Below are 19272 nucleotides of genomic sequence, written 5' to 3' on the forward strand. Positions count from 1 at the left end.
GATTTCAATTGGATCAACCCTAATCATTACATTCCTACTTCTGTCTATTTCTTTCTTTGTATGATTGGCTTTTCTATAGTAAACAACTAATATATAAGTCATTAAAAGTTGTAACACTGAATTGAAGTATAAGCAATAGGGTAACATATGAAGAAATGAACAAGTTAATGTCTTAGCAAATATGCTAAATAATTTTACTTCATTCTTTTCGCTTGGAAATTTTATTGCATTTTTATATTCTCTTAAACTCCTTTTTATTTATTTCAGTTTATGTCTTTCTGTTGTGATCTTAAATCTTTTAAAAGTCATCTTGAGAAAGCAGGATAATGAAAATTGCTATTTTGTGGTTGTTTGAATATTATTAAAGTAATTGGACAATTCTTTTTAAAGGAATGCAAAAACTGGAAGAATGTGAAGACTGAGGTGGAGATAAATGATGAGAGGAGTTTCATTGTTTCATTTCCTAAAGATGGATTCCTTTAATTTGCAAAGAACAATAGAAAAGACATAGTATACTTATGCTGAATGACAATGATGTTTCTACATATTGTATCACTTAAGTGAATAAAATATGACAATGACATATTAAGTCTTCTAGCATGGGGAGAAAAAAAATTGATTTTGAAAAAGAGCAAATTGTTTTTTTCTACCATACATGCTTTTATGTGATATTTGTTTTTTAAAAAATAATTAATATTCCTACCTCACTGCATCAGGCAAATATTTCATTCCTGGGTAAATAATATCAGAGAAGATCTTCAGGCTATAATATTGAGATTTTGGACTTGATTTTGCCAGGTAGAGGTTAGCAAATTCTGTATTTCCATAAAGATCTTAAAATGAAGGGAAACAGAAAGGAGAATTAAGATTATTGCTAACACAAAAAAGAAATTTTAAAACTATATTACTCAATCTACTATTTCTTATATTTTGAATAAAAACAAATCCAATGGGTTATTAAACATGATTGGTAATGCTTCTGAATGTTGGTGCTGGCGATTACATCTGAGAATATTATAGACAGCCAAAACTAATTGATCATTGAACGAAACAACCCAGAGTTTTCACTTAAAGAGCAAATGATCAGACTTAAATTTCCCTACTTTGGACACATTATTAGAAGGCTTTAATGCAGGGAAAGGTGTGAGGAAATGGAAAATGACCAGAAGCAAGGTGGATGGACTCAGTTACAGTGAAAATGGGTAATGGGCATTGAAAAACATGCAGATTTCCCACCTGAAGAAAATCTATGTTTCAGAGGTGGTATTCAGCAGGTTCTGGCTAGTTCTGGAGAACCGGTAGCGGAAATTTTGAGTAGTTCAGAGAACCGGTAAATACCACCTCTGCCTGGCCCCACACCCATCTACTCTCTGTCTCCGGAGTCCCAGCTGATCGGGAAGTAATGCAGATTTTGCAGTAATCTTCCCCTGGAGTGGAGTGGGAATGGAGATTTTACAGTATCCTTCCCCTGTCACCCCCACCAAACCATGCCCACCAAGCCACGCCCATATAACCAGTAGTAAAAAATTTGAATCCCACCACTGCTTGTGATCTTCAATGATTTATGGGATGTAACCAATCACCCAAAATGTTTCAAATGATTTCAATCATGCCTTCTATTATAAAATATCAAAAATATCTTAAAGTACTACACTTTTAAAAAAAAACAACCAATAGGACATCATAACGGCCAGGTCATTCTTAAATACAGTGCTTGAAATATAGTTAGGCATAGCATGGGTATCAATTGAATGGTATAGACTGGTTATAGTAAATCAATGACAGGTGTAAAAGTGACCGGCTACAATATTTTATGTGACACGCCAGCATTCACTAGTTCCTGACAACATGTGTTCTTAAAAGTAATGCCTTGGCTATGAAATCTGCATGAAAATGTGGTGTACTCTTACTCAGTGTCTATAAATTACACAGGAGACCCATGTTTTTGCAAGGCATACAGAGCCTCCAAAACGTAAGAACAGGTTGGGCTTTTCTGTGGTCTTTGGAGGTTGAAGAAACCATGCATGTCCAGTGACCAAAGCTGCTTCACAAATGAAGGCCTCATGCTACCTAGAGCAGACTATTTACAAAAAAATATATTGCTGGAAAGTAAGCTTGAAGATAAGAGTTTGGGAACAGAATCAGGTGGAATTTTTGAGTGGCAGCGGTGGGGCTAAGGGATGAGGTTGAGATTTGGGCCTGAGCCTCAACTTCCAGCCCAGCCCTGGGGCTGCCACCAAGTGCAGAGAAATTAGAAATCATTTGAGGCACTTTTGCTTCCAAACTAGTTACCTCTGTTGTCCTTCCGTTCCCTTTTCAGAAGATTTAAAGTTACGCAACAGTTCAGCAGCTTCTCCATTCCAGTGAGACTGGTGTTTAAACGTTCAGCAATAATTGCTGAGGAGAGAGATTCACTTGACTCTCTCAGCAAGTCAAATATTCCAAATTCACAGGAAGTAAATATTATCTGAAAAGAAATGGAGAGATGTACCAACAGGAGAAAGTTTGGGAAAGGATGATCTTTAATTATTTAATTTTCTCCAAAATATATGTAAAATATCTGGGTAGTTTATCAACAGGGATGAATGAAAGTCAGTATTTCTAAAACATTTACAAAGGAAGAGAGACTATTGGAAGTTTTTTTGGAACTATGGAATTGGACTATTGGACTATTTGGACTATTGGAATTGAAAGGGGTTTTTTAGCTAGAAGATGTCTTCAGGATAGAGAATGGGACATGCATGCCTTTCCTAGCCCTGTTAAATATTCAGAGTGAAGCAAATAGACTTCACAAGCCCTGTCCCTTCTCAATGTCTGTCTGAACATCTGGAAAGTCTGCAAGAGGAAGTCTAGCTCTCTTGAACGTAAATGCAGCTTCCTATTATAATTTGGGATTTTTCTTTTTGAGTCCCAAATGACAGAGAGCTGCACTCATCTTCAAGAAAATATTAGAACAACATTCCTTTTGACTTCCCAGATGAATGTAAAGAGAGTAGAGGGAATAAACAGCTCAATTCTGTGACCTCTTAAAATTCCCCACAAACAATGCTTATCAAAAGCTACAAGATCTGTTTGTCTATGGAGATTCTCAGTCATCCAGGTCATAGTTGCCTCAAAGGTGCTTTTTCAACTTTTTTCCTTGAAGACATTTCACTTCTCATCCAAGAAGCTTCTTCAATCTGTTGATCTGTTGTGATGGAAGTACTGATAGAGTTGTGATCTTAATGGAGAGAACACTAATGCACTATTTGGTTAATAATTGAATTATTTAGTGCCCTTTAGATCAGACATACTTTTCATCCATGTTTGTTTGTTTGTTTGTTTGTTTGTTGGATTTATATGCCGCCCTTCTCCCAAAGGACTCAGGGAGGCGTTCAACATTAAGAAACACATATTACAAAAGTTAAAAGGAAATTAGATAAGTATCCAAAAAACAAACCCAATTAATATGACAATAGCATTTAAAAAATTAGATAAAATTAACAGGCCAGACCGGCTTGCTGGAAAACCCAACTTTTTAGGGCGCGTCGGAAGGACAGGAGATCGGGGATTATGCGAAGTTCCAGGAGCAGCTCATTCCAGAGAGAAGGAACTCCCACAGAGAAGGCTCTCCCACTGGGGGTCACCAGGTGACACTGTCTGGCCGACTGCACCCTGAGGAGGCCAACCCTGTGGGATAGCACTGGATGGTGGAAGGCTACTGGTGGCAGTGTGAAGGATGGGAAGTTCCCCCTCCCCCCACCTTCAATTAATGATGTGCAGATCACAGCCCTTCCTAGAAGCATATCTCTTAATGAGCAATAAATAAAACCCGAGAACATGTTCTAATGAAAACAACTTTAATATGAAAATAAAATAAAACCTTATTATCTAAACCTTACATTTTGGCAAGAGCAATTATCGCCCACCTCCTCCGGTAGGCAAACGAAGATCAGAAGGAAAGTACAAGAATGTGTGACGTATTATGAAACGTGTTAGGAGACATGCACAGTAAATCATTGTCAGATAAGAAAAACATTTCTACAGTATAACTCAGAATAGAAGCTCAATTGACAAACAAATTAACGTAGTGAAACCCCTTCTTTTGTCACTTGGGCTGATATTATCAAATCATCAAATAAGGCACATCTTATTTTGCAGATACTCATGTTGAGCTGCTGGAAGTGGTTTGTTGAGCATGTCAGCAATTTGATCATGTGTAGATACATATTGCAATTTAATAAAACCTTGCTTAACTAATTGCTTTGTGTTTTGATAACGAATGTCAATGTGTCTGGACCTGGAACCTGTGAAATGTGACTCAGAAATATAAACCACCGATTCATTATCTTCCATCACGGTGATTGGTCGAATCGGATGTGTCCAGATATCTGTGATCAAAGCATCAAACCATGTTAGAGAATTACATGCATCTGAAACACAAGCATATTCAGCTTCAGTAGATGTACACGAAACAAAACTCTGTTTTCTCACTTGCCAGTAAATAGGACATCCATTCAGGAACATCATGTAACCTGAAGTACTTTTGCATGATTTCTTATCACTTGCCCAATCAGAATCTGCATAACAACATAATTCTGCATAATCAGTTTGTGTTGGTTCTAGCAATAACTTCATGTGTTTAGTGTGTTTCAGGTATTTCAATAACTTCTTAGCGCATGTCCAATGAAATTGTGTTGCCTTACCTATGTGTCATGATAAAAGATTAACACTAAGTGCAATGCTGGGTCTGGTCCAACTACTAATGTACAACAGTGACCCAATGACTGAATGATAAAGTGTTTGGTCCTCGAATTCAGGACTTGGTTCATGTGTTAAGTTGTGAAAATCTGTTTGCATGGGTGTCTTTCTTGTGTTAGTATCTTTCATGTTGCAATGATGCAGAATGTGGTCAATTTTCTCTTCTTGTGAAAGACTAAACCCCTTCTGTGTCTTTTCAATCTGAACACCTAAATAAGTGCTAATGTGTCCTAAAGATTTCAGTGTGAAGTATCTCTGCAAACTTTTAGCAAAAATCTCACTCATTTTCTTATTTGGACCAATATAAACAATATCATCAACATAAACAAGAATTATCTCATATGCATTGTTAGATCTTTTTGTGAACACGCATTCATCAGTTTCGGACTTAATAAAGCCCATTGAATTTAGTTTGTCAGTAAGACATAAGTACCACATTAAACCTGACTGTTTTAGACCATAAAGACTTTTGTTCAGGAACCAGGTATCCCCTTCTTGCTGTCGGAATCCTGGAGGGCTTCTCATGTAGATCTCTTCATCTAGGTCTGCATGTAGGTAAGCTGTGTCCACATCAAACTGGAAAACTTCTAAACCAAGAATAGTTGCAGTGGTTAAAGCAATTTTTACACTCTCAGTTCTGACTGTTGGTGAGTAAGTGTTTGTGTAGTCCTCAGGATAACATTGAGTGAAACCCTGAGCTACAAGTCTGGCTTTGTATAACGACTCACCATTCGGTTTCTTCTTGATTCTGTAGACCCATCGAGTGCCAATGACTTTCTTGTTTGCTGGAGGTTTTGCAGGTGTAAATACATAAAGTTTCTTTAAACTGTCCATTTCATCCTGCATTGCATCATACCATTTGTCTTGCTTCAAATCAGGAAGCTGCTTGATTTGTGTGAATGTATCAGGAGGAAGAGTAACGTTGCAAATCAAAGGCAAGGGTGTTTTTGTCAGTTGCCATGAATATCGTTGTGGAGGGATTCCTTTTGTGACCCTCTTTGAATGTCTCGGAACAACAGTCCATTCTTCTTCTTCATCGTCGTCCTTGTCCTCACGTTCGTTGCTAGCATCAGCATCTGCGGCTTGCGAAGACGGAACATCAGGTTGTGAAGAACTGGTAGAAGGAATATCTGCCTGTGAACGTTGGTCACCAGGCCGTGTGGCATCTGCAACATCATCTCTAGGAAAATAAACTCCAGGATCATTGGAATGAATCCTGGACCAGTCAATATCTTCCTCAAAATCAGCAGATTGTGAAATGACAATTTCATGTTTAGGATCAATAAATTTGCTCCATTTTGAGTTATCATCAATACCCATAAATCTCAGTCTCTTTGCTACTGGACCTCCTTTTCTTCTTTGAGCTAAGGGAATGTTCACCATAGCGTATGAACCAAAAATGTGGAGGTTCTTGAGATCAGGCTTGTAGCCATACATCATGTAGAAAGGAGTTTGATTTATTACACTGCTCCAAGTACGGTTGACAATGTAATTTGCATATTTGATTGCTTCACCCCAGTATATGTTACTGAGATTGGCATCTAATAGGAGACAACGCATCATGGTTTGTAGAACTCCTTGTCTTCTTTCTACGACACCGTTATGAGCCGGTGTATATGGAGCGGATGTCTGATGAAGAATTCCATTCTTACGCATCCAGTCGTGGAAACGCTGAGACATGAATTCTGCACCACGGTCACTCTGGATTGTGGCGATGCGAACATGGTATTGGGTAGAAACAAAAGTTGCAAAGTCTTTAAAGATCTGAAAGGTCTCAGATTTCTCTCTCATAGGATATACAAATCCATATCTAGAATGATTATCTACAATTGTTAGAAAATACTTTCTACCACCAATTGTTGGTGGGAAAGGACCCACTATGTCAGTGTGCACCAAATCAAAAATGCGTGTTGACAGGTGTGTAGTGTGTTTGGGAATGGCAGCTGCCTTGGATTTAGCTTTCCTGCAAACTGCACAGTCCAAAAACACCTTACACCCCTTTAGATCCAAACCTTTTGCGAACTCCGGCATTTTTCTAAGAACACTGAAACTGGCGTGCCCCAATCTTCTATGCCACTTGTAGATACACCTGGAATGCAAAGGTTTATCAGTTAGTGAATTTTCAACGTTAACAGTTTCATGAGGAACCTCAGGCTTGCTCTGAGCAACCTGCTTCCTTTTTCTCTATTTGTTGGTTTTAGGAGCCTTTGGAGTAGCAACGGGTTCTCTCTCTGAACGAACTCTCTCTGGGCCCGTGCTGTCCCTTTTTGGAGTTTGTATACTTGCCTGTGCTTTTCGCTTTAAGTAATAAACACCACCAATTAAACATGGTTTCAGCAACAATATCTCCATCTTTAACTATGTAAGTTGCTTTCTCGAGGTGGTGAACCTGGAACTTTAACTCTCTAGACAAGTGACTTTGACTAAGCAAATTACTGGTTGCTGAAGGTATGTAATAAACATCAGGGATGAATATATCGAGCTCTTCAACATAAACAGTTCCTTTTCCCATGACCTTACAAGTGTAGTTGGAGAAGGAGTAGAGTTCTCGATATTCGGGCTCCAGGTCGCCCATCTCTGTGAAAAGTTCCTTTCTGTAACGTGTAAAGCTGCGCCACTATCCAAAGTCCACAAAAGACGTCTGTCGTATTTTGGACCAGGTTGTGGAACGTTGGTTATGGCCAATGTTGCGAGTGGAGCTTGTGGATCACGCCTTGGACCATGACGACCTTGTCTTCCGCCTCTACCTCTGCCTCTGGAGCCTGTTCCTCTGGGCTGGTATGTGACGGGAGCTGGAACTTGTTGGGGACAATCCCGGGTGTCATGTCTCATACAGTTGCAGATGTAGCATCTTGGCATCCTTGGAGCATAGCCTCTTCCTCGGAAGGGACGTCTAGCTGGAGCTTTTGATGCTGGGGGTCGTTGCAGATGTGGTGTAGCTAATTTGATAGCTTCCTCCTCAATTAAAACTCTGCATACATGATTAACAGTGCGTTGAGCAATAGGCACGTGGTTAACCTTTGCAATGGCATCTTTCCATTCATAACTCAGTGAGTTAATGATGATGCTGATCATTTGGATATCATCAATAACATGGCCTCTTTCTCTCAATTCACTTATCATTACTTTCAGTTTGGTCAAATGTCCACCAATTTGTTCACCAGGTTTCAACTTCGAACCATGGAACTCAGGCATGAGCAAACATGAAGATTCAATTGAAATGGGCCTGTAGCAATCTTCCAAAATAGCCCAAATTTGTTGGGCTGTTGCATCAGGTGGAAAAGTAACCTGCAATTCAGTATCCATGGACATCAATAATGTTGTGCAAGCCCTAGTCACTAGGTCTCTTATTGCAGGATTCCATGGTTGGGCAGGAGGATTAAACACCATATAATGGGTACTTTCTCTGCGAAGCAAAAGTGCAATCTCACTGACCCAGGCTTTATAATTCTGTCCTGACATCTTTAATTTGGATTCACCAGTCAAAGGAGTGACAGAAAATGCCTGTTGAGGAATATGCATTTGAGCAGGTAAATATGCTGGTTGTTGAACCAGGGAGTGCTGTAATCGGACCTGTGGTCTCTGTGTTACAGGTGCCGTTGGTGCTTGAGCAGCAAAATTAAATTGGCTTGCTTGAAAGGCTGGCATTTGCCTTTGCTGCATTAGGTTTTGCCTTGTTCCATCTAGGGAAAATTCAACACCACCAGGGGGCGTTGAAGATTGAGCCTTTGGAGGCATTTGCATTAGTGCTTGGACATCTGGACAAGCTACAGATATATTTGACCAAGACTTTTGCAATTTATTTAACTGCTGCTGTAGTAAATTATTTCTGCCAGGAGATGGCAGTGCAGCTTCACTTTTCAGCTGTATCAATTCTGCCTGCGTGGCTGGAGAACAAAGGAGATCACGTGGCTTCTGTGACGTGTACATATTTCTCTGTTCTGATTTGCCTGACACAATATCCTCCAGGGGGTGTGTCTTAGGCTGTGAAGAAGAAGGCAAGATGGCATCCTCAGACATTTTGGAAATGGGGAAACCCCTCCTACTTGCCTCTAATCTATCATAGTGTTTTCTGGCTTGAAAAAGCTGTTTTTCAAAAAGGTCTATCTGGTCACGATAGCTTTTCATATCTTGCTCAGGGCTTGGGAAGAATTCATAAGTTTCACTTTCTACGTGGGGGTGGAATTCTTTTGTCGGCTGTTGCTTTGGGAGCTGTGGCCAGACATCAAGTGTTTCATAATCTGAAAGAGATATTTGGGAGTGAATTTGCTCTGGCATGGTACGCCTTGGTTTAGCCCCGAGCATTTCATAATCTCTTGGAGATATTCGGGAGCATGCATAATCAGAAGGGAGTATAACTGACCTTGGTCTGTTTCCTTCAGCTTTGAAAGCAGCTCTATCTCCTCTGTGAGATGTTCCTCCCATGGTAGATTCTCCTCTCGGCCCGGTTCGGAGATTTGGAAGCCAGCTTGAAAAGTCTTCCATTTCTGTATCAGAGGGGAGGGACCCTTCGGAATGTGCTTCATTTCTGCCTTTTTTCTTTTTCTTCTTCGGCATAGTTAGGAAGTTGATTTAAGCGTGTCTTAGTAGCTATAAATCATTCTCTCCTAATTAGGCTAGCCACTTTTATCTCTTGGAGATAGCTTAACAAGGAAAAAGGCTGTTAATTAAGAGAACCATCCTGTCTGCTGCCAATTTGTGAAGGATGGGAAGTTTCCCCCCCACCTTCAATTAATGAGGTGCGGACCGCAGCTCTTCCGAGAAGCATATCTCTTAATAAGCAATAAATAAAACCTGAGAACATGTTCTAATGAAAACAACTTTAATATAAAAATAAAATAAAACCTTATTATCAAACCTTACATTTTGGCAAGAGCAATTGTCGCCCACCTCCTCCAGTAGGCAAATGAAGATCAGAAGGAAAGTACAAGAATGTGTGACGTATTATGAAACGTGTTAGGAGACATGTGCAGTAAATCATTGTCAGATAAGAAAAACATTTCTACAGTATAACTCAGAATAGAAGCTCAATTGACAAACAAAATAACATAGTGAAAGGCAGTAGGTGGTCTCGCAGGTTCCCTGGTCCTAAGCCATGGAGCAATTTAAAGATCATAATTAGTACCTTGAATTGCACTCGGAAAACAACCAGCAACCAGTGCAGGCCGCCTAAAAGGAGTGTAACATGGGAGCACCTAGGTACACCCATGATAACCCGCGCGGCCGCATCCTGGACTAGCTGAAGCCTCCAGGTGCTCTTCAAGGGCAGCCCCATATAGAGAACATTGCAGTAGTCCAGGTGAGAAAAGACATGGGCATGAGTGACTGTGCATAGAGCATCCCGATCCAGGAAGGGGTGCAACTGACGTACCAGGCAAACCTGGTAAAGTCCCCCCTGGTCACAGCCATCAGGTGTTCTTCTAAACTAAGCCGCATGTCCAGGAGGACTCCCAGATTGCGGGCCCTCTCTGAGGGGGCTAAAATTTCTCCCCCTATCTTCAAAGATGGAACAAGATGCACAAATCGGGATGACGGACACCACAGCCACTCAGTCTTGGAGGGATTAAGCTTGAGCCTGTTCCTCCCCATCCAGATCCGCACAGCCTGAACTCCTCGAGCTGATCGCATCGGTGGCGGTTGAGACCCCCAAACTTTTAGTGATGGGGGATTTTAACCTGCCATCGATGGGAGAAGCATCAGAGGGGGTTCGGGAGTTCATGGCTTCCATGACAGCCATGGACCTGACTCAAATGATTCAGGGCCCGACACACGAGGGAGGACACACTCTGGACCTCGTTTTTGTCTCTCGCCAGTGGTTGAGTGATCTGGGAGGAGGGGACTTAACCATCACTCCCCTGTCATGGTCAGATCACTCACTCCTTCGTCTTGACTTCCCTGGTGCTACCTCCCGCTGCGGGGAGGCGGAACCGGAAAGCACTAGATGGTTCCACCCCAGGCGCCTGATGGAACCAGATAGGTTCCAGACGGAGCTTGGGCCACCTCCTGTAACCTTGACCCGCCCCCGGGTAGAGGACCTGGTGGTCGCGTGGAATAATGCGACTTCCGGGGCCTTGAACCAGGTGGCGCCTTTGCGGCCTCTCCGGCGGCAACGATCCACCCTGGCCCCTTGGTTTACCGAGGAGCTGAGGGTGATGAAATGCCGCAAGAGACGTCTAGAGAGTCGTTGGAGATCCTCTTGTTCCGAACTTGATCGAACACAGGCACGAGCCCATTTAAGGACGTACCTTGTGGCATTGAGAGTGGCCAAACGCCAATATTGTGCCACTCTCATTGCATCCGCAGAGAACCACCCTGCCGCCCTGTTTTGGGTGTCCCGCTCCCTCTTGTTTCAGAGGCCACGGGAGGCCCCTCTACAGGGCAGAGCAGAGGAATTTGGGAAATATCTGCAGGATAAAATCGCTCAAATTCGGAAGGATTGGGTCCCTGTTAGTGGTCCAATGGAGACGTCCGTGGCGAGTCTTGAGGAATCGACCTGGGAGGAGTTTGACTTGGTTGCCATCGAGGATTTGGACAGAATGCGTGGACGACTGCGACCCACCACATGTTTATTGGACCCGTGCCCCTCCTGGCTTGTACTGGCATCCTGGGAGGTTACACGAGACTGGCTCCTGGACCTAGTGAACGCCTCGCTGAGCGAGGGGTCTCTCCCAGCCGCCTTGAAAGAGGCGGTGGTGAGACCCTTGCTCAAGAAGCCTTCCCTGGATCCTTTGGAGCTGGCCAATTATCATCCTGTCTCCAACCTTCCCTTTTTGGCGAAGGTTGTAGAGAGTGTGGTGGCCTACCAGTTTCCACGGCATCTGGAGGAAAATGATTATCTAGACCCGCGCCAGTCCGGCTTCCGCCCCGGTCACAGCACGGAGACGGCTTTGGTCGCGTTGGTGGATGATCTCTGGAGGGCCAGAGATAGAGGTTGTTCCTCTATCCTGGTCCTATTAGACCTCTCGGCGGCTTTTGATACCATCGACCATGGTATCCTGCTGCGCCGGCTGGAGGGGTTGGGGGTCCGGGGCACCGTTTTGCGGTGGTTCGGCTCCTACCTTTCTGGCCGGACGCAGCGTGTGTTGGCAGGGGAGGAGAGGTCGACCCTACGCCCCCTTACTTGTGGGGTGCCACAGGGGTCGGTCCTCTCGCCACTCCTGTTCAACACATATATGAAGCCGCTGGGTGAGATCATCCGTGGTTTCGGGGTGGGATACCATCTGTACGCTGATGATACTCAGCTGTACTTTTCCACCCCGAACCACCCCAATGAGACCATCGAAGTGATGTCCCGGTGTGTGGAAGCCGTACGGATCTGGATGGATGACAACCGACTCAAACTCAACCCCTCCAAGACGGAGTGGCTGTGGGTACCGGCTCCCCGGTTCAGCCAATTAATTCCATCATTGGCCATCGGGGGCATTCAACTTGCCCCCGTGGAGCGGGCGCGCAATTTGGGCATCCTCCTGGATGCCCGGCTGTCCATGGATGACCATGTGACAGCCGTGGCAAGGGGGGCGTTCCACCAGGTTCGCCTGGTGCGCCAATTGCGCCCCCTACTGGACCGGGACACCTTACGCACAGTCACTCATGCGCTGGTGACGTCTCGCTTGGACTACAGTAACGCTCTCTACATGGGGCTTCCCTTGAAATGCACCCGGAGGCTACAGTTGGTCCAGAACGCAGCTGCGCGGGTAATTATGGGGAGTACTAGGTACTCCCATGTGACACCATTCCTGCGCGAGCTGCACTGGCTTCCTGTGGTCTATCGGGTGCGTTTCAAGGTTTTGATAACAATCTTTAAAGCGCTCCATGGCTTAGGACCTAGTTACTTGCGGGATCGTATTCTGCCCCATACATCCCTGCGACCAATCCGCTCGCACAGAGAGGGCCTCCTCCAGGTGCCGTCCACCAGACAGTGTCGAGGGGCGGCGCCTAGGAGTAGAGCCTTCTCTGTGGCGGGCCCAGCCCTGTGGAATGACCTCCCCCCGGATATTAGGAATACCTCTGACCTCCGCTCCTTTCGTGTAAAGCTCAAGACCCACCTTTTTCAAGTTGCTGGCCTGGCTCAACTTTGATCCAACTATATCGCTCCTGACGGGTTTTTTATTTGGGGTATTTTAATTGCATTCAATTTATTTAGGGGTTTTTAAACATTGTGTTTTTACTTGTTTTTATCTATCAGTTCACCTCCTCCTTGTATGTGTCGTATATATGTCTTGGTATATGTTTTGTTATATGTATGTCGATATATTTATTTCCTATGTTTTGTTGTACGCCGCCCCGAGTCCTTCGGGAGAGGGTGCAGCTAAGAAATAAATTATTATTATTATTATTATTATTATTATTATTATTATTATTATTATTATTATTATTCTGGACATCACGTCGAGGGCATCATTTGGATGGTTTGGGGTAGAGATGAAAAGTGGGGTATCATCAGCATATTGATGATACTGTACCCCAAAACCACGGATGATCTCGCCCAGCGGTTTCATATATATGTTGAACAGGAGGGGTGACAGAACTGACCCTGGGCACCCCACAAGTGACACGCCTCGGAGTTGATCCCTGCCCTCCAGTCAACACAAACTGCGACTGATCTGGCAGGTAGGAGGAGAACCATCGTAAAACAGTGCTCCCCACTCCCAACCCCCTGAGTCGTTGCAGTAGGATACCATAGTCGATGGTATAGAAAGCCGCCAAGAGGTCTAATAGGACCAAGACAGAGGAGCAGCCTCTGTCCCAGGCCCGCCAGAGTTCATCGACCAATGCGACCAATGCCGTCTCCGTGCTGTACCCGGGCCTGAAACCCGACTGAAACAGATCCAGGTAGACACCTTCATCCAGGTACTGGGGAAGCTGACGTGCTACCACACTCTCGACAACCTTTGCTACAAAGTGAAGGTTGAAGACCGGACGATAGTTGGCTAAAGAAGCTGGGTCCAGGGAAGGCTTCTTAAGGAGGGGCCTCACCACTGCCTCCTTCAAGCCGGTGGGAAAGAACCTCTCTCTCAATGAAGCGTTGGTAATCGCCTGGAGCCAGCCTTGTGTCACCTCCCGGGAAGCCGAAACTAACCAAGAGGGACATGGGTCCAGCACACAAGTGGCAGCACTGAGTCTCCCCATAATCCTGTCTATGACCTCGAGGGTCACAGGGTCAAACTCATCCCAGATTGTCTCCACAAGATTCATCCCCGTCAACTCGTCTGAATCTACCCAGTCAGAGTCCAAGCCTGTCCGGATTTGAGCGATTTTATCCTGCAGATACTGAACAAATTCTTCAGCCCTACCCTGCAAGGGGTCTTTCCCAGTTCCTTGGTTAAGTAAGGAGCGGGTCACCCTAAACAGGGCGGCTGAGCAGTTATCTGCGGATGTGATAAGAGTGGGAAAATGTTGCCATTTTGCTGCTTTTATCGCCACTAAGTAGGATTTAATATGAATTCTTACTAGTGTTCGATCAAATTTGGATTGGCTGGCCCTCCAACCACTCTCTAGGCGTCTTTTCTGGCATTTCATCTCCCCGAGCTCCTCAGTAAACCAGGGAGCTACCCGGGATCAACACCAGGTCAGAGGCCACAAAGGCACAATGCGATCCAAGGCCCCAGTGGCCTCCCTATCCCAGGCTTCCACTAGGGCTTCGGTCAAGTTGTGAGCAAGGGATTCAGGAAAAGTCCCAAGCTCCATCAGGAACCTTTCAGGATCCATTAGGCGCCTGGGGCGGAACCATTCTGCCTCCCTGCGGCGAGGGGTAGCAGTATGGAAGTCAAGCCTGATGAGGAAATGATCAGACCATGACAAGAGTTGAATAGAAATATCCCCTAAATCTAGATCATTCATCCACTGCCCAGAGACAAAAATCAGGTCAAGCATGTGTCCCCTATTATGGGTGGGGTCTTGAATTAACTGAGTTAGGTCCATAGCCATCATGGAAGCCATGAACTTCTGAGCTGACTCGGATGTCTCGCCAATGGAAGGCAGATTGAAATCCCCCAGGATCATAAGCCTGGGGAAATCAACCGCCAATCCAGCTAATACATTTAGCAGCTCTGGCAGGGTCAATGAAACATAGCAGGGAGACAGGTACGTAACAAAAAGGCCCACTTGAACTCCAAGGCCCCATTTCACAAAAAGGGACTCACCCCGCCTATCTGAGGCACAGTGACCTCCTGAGGTCTGAGACTTTCCCTAATAACCACCGCTACCCCCCCCCCCCCGCCCCTGTACTGGGCTCTCAGCTGGTGAAACGCCCAGAAGCCTGGTGGGCATAGATCACTGAGGGCAACACCGCCCTCATGGCCCAACCAGGTCTCCGTAATGCACGTGTTCTCACTTCTCCCTAATCCTGATATGTTCTAGGAACCATGACAATTTATAGCAAACAGCTTTACTTGTAGTAGCTGAGCAAGAGGCAAAAGGACATGTGCAGCATTTTTTTTTCATCTGGCAGCTATATGTCTTTTTAAAAAAAATCACAACTGAGTCTTAATGGACTACAGTATAGCTAGTGGTGTAGTAGGTCAGAAAAAAGATAAGGGGGAAATGTTTATTTCAGATTCTGAGCAGATTTCTTTTGTTCAAAAAAGGCAAAAGAAGCCATTGCCCAAAATTAAAGTTTTTCCCATATTATTTTAAAGTATAATCTGTTAGATGTTATACTAAATGTAACAATCTTTTTATTTGTCATGTTCCAATCTGATTTACTTCAACTGCAAACGGGTAGCCTTGTAAATTGTTATGATAAATATGTCAAAACAAAAAGCAACATTTCCAAAGCAGAATTAGAACAAAAAGAATGATCTAGTAAACAAAGTGAAAAAGCCACTTCAGAAAGTTCAGCAAAGCCTCCTGTAAGTAAAATAATTTTAGTGGAGCATAAGATGCATGATTTGGAGGAGTTTTTTCACATCCATAAGACTCCAAAGAAATAAAATTGTACATTTTAATGTAATTATTTAATATTTTCACTCTACCTTTGTAACCATAAATGAATGTTGATGCTGAAATAAGATTTTAATATTTTCCTTTTCTTCTGGTGAACCCATTCTTCTTCACTTTTCTGTCAGATACACAACAAAATTATTTCATTTGTTCATTTATAATTTATTCATTTATCTATACCACTGCAATCTAAGGAAATTCCCATTGGTTTACAATATCAAACACAAAAAATACATAAAACAAATAAATCATCAACCCATTTCATTTGTTCATTTATGTATACCACTGCAATCTAAGGAAATTCCCATTGGGGAATATACAATATCAATTTTGGGGGGGTTTGATACTGATACAATATCAAACCCCAAAAATGCATAAAACAAAGTCATCAATCCAATTCAGTGTTTCTTTTGACACCACTCCCCCCCCCCCGAAATAAACACTTGGCCTTATTTTCAGGGAGGTCTTATTATTTTTGAGGTGCAGGAGGCGGTGAGTGTAGTCATCTTATGACTGCTGCTGTGTTGCAATATTTTCGAGAGGGTTTATTTTCTGGGGAGGGCTTATTTTAACGTATGCACTCAAAAGCCCGATTGGACTTATTATCCAGGGAGGTCTTATTTTGGGGAAAATAAGGTAATAATCTGATAACTTTTATCTACTAAAATGCCAACTTTTCAGAAAGCAGTACTTGATACACTAATCCAGTCAGGAAATCAAAGTGGAGGGGTGGAAACCTCTAAAACCATCCAGAGATGGTTTAAAGAATAGAAGAAAGAATAAAATGAATAAAATATTCATTTTAGAGAATAGAAGAAAGCAAAGGGGATAAGAGATGAAGAGGGAAGGGGAGAGGAAGAGAGGGGAGAGGAAAGAGGAGAGGATAGGAGGCTTGGCTTCTTGGCTTTAATTTAACATACAGTAGTGAGAATTACCCTATTTGCATAAACAATATTACAGAAAATATATTTGCAATATTTTTTCATCCAGGTTTATCTGATCATATTTCAATCACATTACATATATCACTTGATACTTGTTACAGTAATATCTATTTGTCCATAGCAGTATATTGCTGTATATTGGGTTTCTCGTTAGACCAGAGCACTCCCAAAATAGGGAATTTTGATAGATTTCCAGTTAAATATTAATTAATATTTAATTTAATAAATATTTCAATGTTCCCCAGAGACAAGGCAAGCATCCACTCTCCTGCCCTTCCAGAAATATCTGAAGACTAGCTCTGCCAACTTCCTTGGGGCTCACAGAAATGCAAACAGGTTAAGTGCTTTGAAGGCCTTTTCCATCTTTTAACTCTGAATTTTCAATATTTTAATTCTTGTTTTAATCTACTCTGTACTGTATTATAATACTTACACAGTTTTTATGTCTTATTTGTTCCGGAGTCGCTCTGTGAGTTGAGCAGTTTCTAAATGTGATGAATAAAATAAATAATGACAGCCCAAATAAATCCTAGCAATAGATTATCCATCTCTCAGCACTGAAGTTGTTTTTACCCTTTTATTCTGATACTATCCAAGAACAATCTTAATTAGCATAGTTCTACTGGATTTGGGGGAGCGGAAGTTACTCAAAAGGAAGGTAGTAAAGTAAGATAAGGTAAAGTAAAGATATACAATCATCACAGAACAGAACCCTCTATCGTACAAGCTGACAGCAGCATTGGCCCTGCCCCAATGAAGTCAAAGTAGCTGAACTACACAACTACCATCATGAAGGGCCAGAAGCATTAGCCAAAAGGTTTTGCCAGAAGTTATATTTATATAAAGCATCATACAGAGCAAACAAAAAGCACAGTCACCATGTGTTTTACTGCTCAACTGTTTTTACTGTAAAGGGAAAGAGGAAACTCTATTTAGAACAAAAGAGCATATATACCATAAATCCAAACTTGTAAATACTGCCATCTACTTGCTGAATACTACTGTAGTTTTTTGCATAGAAATACATTCTAACAATTAATTCCAACAGGTTTAAGCAGTATTGGTCAGGCAAAGGGATTAATACAGAGCCACAAGAGATAATGAGCAACTGTGCAATTTGCTTAGTCCCCTCTAAGGGATGAGGACTAAGGTCTCCTGACTGCCTAGAGTGAGGTTCCCTTTTTAGATGATAAAAATTAATTTTACTGACTTGCCCCTGTATTTCCTATGCCATTCCTGGCTGTCAAAATCTCACCTTAAAGAAATCAAAAATATCTCCCTATAAAATTGTATATGGCAATCCAATGCCTTCAGGCTTTGAATTGATCCTAATTCCAGAAAGTGTTCATCCTGACTCATGATAAAGTTACTTATATGTTATAAAACTTTTTAACAGGAGCAGCACCAAACTCAAGAGTGGGTTAGATTACACTGTGGTCAGAACAGGCTATATCATGCTGGACCATATAACTAACTGCAAGCAGGTTATTAGGTGTATTGCGAACTGCAACAGAGAAGACTGGGTCCCTCTAAGGTGGAAAGGCACAGCATCCTCATGGGTTCACCTCCATCATCTTAGGTGCACTCCAGCTCAGGAAACCTCAGAAGCAACTTCTACTGAACACATTCCTCCAGGTTTGGGGGAAGTGAGCAGAAGAAAAAATAAAGGTGAAGTTCTGACTAGGAAATACAGAGCAGCTCTGAAGATAAATTTTATCTTTGAGGTAAATAGTCCTCAGAGCAGTTTAACTTTAACATTTTGGCATTATTATTTAGCTTATTTAATTGTACTGTTATTCTTTCATATCTTTACTTACTGCCTCGCAGCAAAGCAATGGCTCTGTTAAAAATTATGTTCCTGTTGGTAAGTGTGGTCTATTTGCAATTGAGAAGGAAGAGGATGCAACATTCACTGGGTCTGTCTCAGGGGTGAAATGCTACCGGTTCGGACTGGTTCACCTGAACCAGTAGTTAAAATGCTACCAGTTCACCTGAACCAGTAGTAAAAAAAATGCTACCAGTTAAGATGAACTGGTATTTCTGATGATCAGATATGATGTGCAATTTATATTAGCTAGAATCGCCAGATTTCCTGCTTTCTAGCCAATTTAAATTGCGCGTCACAGCTGATCATCAGAAATCAAAGGTCCTGTGCATGTGCGGAGGTGACACATTCGAGAAAGTGAACGTGCGCGCCCATGCACTCACATTTGCGAACCGGTAGCGAAGGTAAGTTGATTTCACCCCTGGTCTGTCTGCCAAATGAATAACTTTTATTTAAATTTAGTTCATTCCATAATTCCACCCAGAGAATCTTTCTGTGCTTTTGAGGGAACAAATGGCTATTCTTTGTTTAAAACATGTTATAGAAGTACCAGAGCAGGTTTGGGAAATATTCCAAAAGCTACTCCCAACACATATACCCCTCAGCCTTGATCACCAGAGGCAATTCCTCTTCTATATTGAAATTGTATCCACCAAGCACCGGTGGATGAACCAAGCATTATACAGTAGCCAATTATGGGCAATTTTGCCAGGACACAATTCTTGATCACTATTTGTTACTACAGAGTTTAATATTGCACACAAATAACAGAACTAGACTATGCACAAACTCCTGATACTTAACAAAGAATTGGTATTTGTT

At 42.6% G+C, this 19272-nt stretch overlaps 1 protein-coding gene across 1 annotated transcript; it reads right to left on the minus strand.

Moving 5' to 3' along the window:
• Positions 1-699: 699 nt before the first annotated feature.
• LOC309389620 (acetylserotonin O-methyltransferase-like) lies at positions 700-5816 on the minus strand (the record flags this gene model as incomplete). The annotated part of the gene is made up of 3 exons (XM_081948172.1): positions 700-833; positions 2293-2467; positions 5796-5816. The coding sequence occupies 3 exons, from the start codon at positions 5814-5816 to the stop codon at positions 700-702; spliced, it is 330 nt and encodes a 109-aa protein (XP_081804298.1).
• Between the last annotated feature and the right edge of the window lie 13456 nt (positions 5817-19272).

The sequence above is a fragment of the Natrix helvetica genome, assembly GCF_964273705.1.
Source record: "Natrix helvetica genome assembly, chromosome: 3".
Lineage (NCBI taxonomy): Eukaryota > Metazoa > Chordata > Lepidosauria > Squamata > Natricidae > Natrix > Natrix helvetica.